Genomic DNA, 2639 nt, shown 5'->3' with positions numbered 1-2639 from the left:
CCCATTAGCAGCTACACAAATCTTTTTGATAAACATTGCATTACCAAGAGACATGCAAATATACCTTTATTTTGAGCATGTATATTTGGTAATGAGGTATTGCATTTACACTAATGCAATATGAAAGTCTTTACTATTATGTTTTGCTTCATCATCATCATCAGTCTACAATAAGTCAGTCCTGTAAAGTTTTTAGCAACCATGACTGGGCAACCTATATAAGGTATGTAATGGGTAGGGTTAGAATAAGGGTACGGTTTAGGCTGTAGAAATGAATGGAAGTCAATGGAAAGTCTCCACAAAGATAGCCACGCAAAAATATTTGTGTGTGTGTGTGTGTGCGTGCGTGTGTGTGTGTGTGTGTGGGTTTCTGTTGTGTTGTTTTTGTGCCAACATGCCATTAGGACCATAAATCTCTGATGTCGACCTGCCATCTCGCTATAATAACTTCAGGGGAATTGGAAGCGGCTCCGTCGAGGGTTTCGAAACATAATTATTCATCAGCTGTGAGTGATTTTTTTTTTAATTTTTATGCGTGTTAAGGGAAATACATTTTTCTGTTTTTGGCTGTTGTTCTCAATATGGTTCCTTTTCCGGCCTCTTGAAGTTTCAGAAGCTTCTAACATTTTTAAAGCTTGAGCCCGTCGAGATGGTGTTACCTTGGGTTTTACCCCATGCGGACTGATTATTATTTTTTTGGTTATTTTTTGTTTTGTTTTTTCTGTTGAGTCTCAAGTTGTTCACACTTTGGTTTAACATGATCAAAATGGGGGCGCTTTAAAGATCGCAGTAAGAAAAAAAAGCAGTGACTTTTCCTTTCGGGACATTCTGAATGTGTTTATTAATACGAGCCCCAAATGATGAGTGACGGAACATGAAATAACGAAGTCGACAACAACAGCTTTCAGGCCCTTTGATCGACTGCAGCGCAGCATAAACACTCCCACACACCCCAGTTTGTACCCAGAGTCATGAGTTTCCTTCGCTAGCCACAAATGAGGCGTTAGTGTGACAGTCGTCCCTGTCAGTCTCAGAGGTTCTCGCAGCGTCTCAGGTGTCCTGTGCGTGTGGCAGCCTGCCTGCAGCCCCTGTTGCGGGATGAAAGCCAAGTGGTGGAGCTGCGTGTTGGCGCTGCTCTGCATGCCTGCCGAGGTGATGCCGAACACCCGGACAGGTGAGTTTGTTTACGCTCGAGTGACGTGGGAAGCAAACGACAATTTGTCGTTTGGTTGGGTTGGGAATCTGACGAAAGTTAATGGCTCGGATTTATCTTTCGGTGTGGTGTTGCAGCTGTTGCATGCTTCATGGTTCGATGCTGAAACAGTTTTTTATCAACGCGCACCAGCAGGTTAAGCTGCTACTTTCTGAAGTATGTTGCATTTGCGCGTTGTCTTGGAGTTTGCTGTAATATTTTATCTTGTATCAAACCATAATGTGTTTTAATTAGGATTTTCTGAACAACATAAAGTTATGCATGACTGTGAAGTGGAAGAAAATGATGCATGTTTGTTTTTAACAGGTATAAAACTGTAATATGCATTTGCGTTCAGTTCACCTTACTTTGATACCCATAAAAAAAATTAGAGCAACCACTTTGTCTTGAAACGTTACAAAATAATAAAGCACAATTTGAACGTCTAACTTCATCAGGGAAACAGCCAAGGTAACTCTGGAGGACCTGCAGAGATGCAAACTCATTTAATAGAGTTTGATGAGATCAAAACTGTTTTGTGGCTCACTTGACAAATGTAAGCTTTATAAAAAAATATATATATCTATAAGACGTTTAATCTTTGCAACAAGTCATGCAGGGGACATCACAAACATTTGGAAATAGGTGTTCTGGCTGATAAAAGATCCAATATGAACTTTTTCTCTTTTGTGGCAAAAAAAAAAAAAAAACTATCTACGCATCACTTCTTAAGACATGACACTGACAGCAGAACCACAACCGTAAATGGACAACCAGAGCTACAAGACCAAGTTATATTCATGTGTTAAAAAAATGTAGCCACAAACCACAACAGAGGCTAAATATCATTGCAAGGCTAAATATCACTGCAAGACATGAATACTGACGTCCATAGATGCTGTTTTCGCAAGAATGGTCAACTATTGCGGTTTCTATTTATGCAAAGTGTCAGAGAGTCCAACCCCAAAAGACTTGCAACTAAAATTAAAGTTGTTCTACAAGTACTGACCCAGAGCGAGTGTATGCAGACGCACACCAGACTTTTCTTTGTCATTTTTTAAAGATAATTTCTAAAATCTTTTGCAAAGCAGTCCTCCCTTTTTTTTTTTTGTTTCAGATCCAAATAGTTCAGATGTACACCAGAAGGTTTGTAATGGCTGAAATTGCATGAGTGCATGAAATGTTATAAGATATCATTACTTTGAGTGGGCCTGTCACAATAACCAATAAATCAATTAATCAGATGATCATTTAAAACAAGCTCAATAATTGAAATTGGCCTGAGTTATTGTTTTCCTCTTTTCTTCTAACCCTAACTTCTGTGACAATTTATCATCCAACCAAATTTGTTATTGTGACAGGCCTAACATTGAGCTGAGACTTTCATCTTTTTTTATAAATTCACAGGAAAAAATCTTTTACACATCACTGTATGCCTTTTATATAT

General features: G+C 38.7%; 1 protein-coding gene across 1 annotated transcript in view; it reads left to right on the top strand.

Annotated features, from left to right (window-relative positions):
- Positions 1–545: 545 nt before the first annotated feature.
- Positions 546–2639, top strand: part of LOC103481953 (uncharacterized) — a 3512-nt gene continuing 1418 nt past the window's right edge. Inside the window, exon 1 of the mRNA XM_008437794.2 lies at positions 546–1174. Coding sequence (XP_008436016.1) covers positions 1099–1174 — 76 coding nt within the window. The 5' untranslated portion in view covers positions 546–1098. The remainder of the gene's footprint in view (positions 1175–2639) is intronic.

The sequence above is a fragment of the Poecilia reticulata genome, linkage group LG19 (assembly GCF_000633615.1).
Source record: "Poecilia reticulata strain Guanapo linkage group LG19, Guppy_female_1.0+MT, whole genome shotgun sequence".
Taxonomy (NCBI): Eukaryota; Metazoa; Chordata; class Actinopteri; order Cyprinodontiformes; family Poeciliidae; genus Poecilia; species Poecilia reticulata.
Note: the sequence above shows the minus strand (reverse complement) of the source record. Positions and strands in the feature narration are given on the sequence as shown.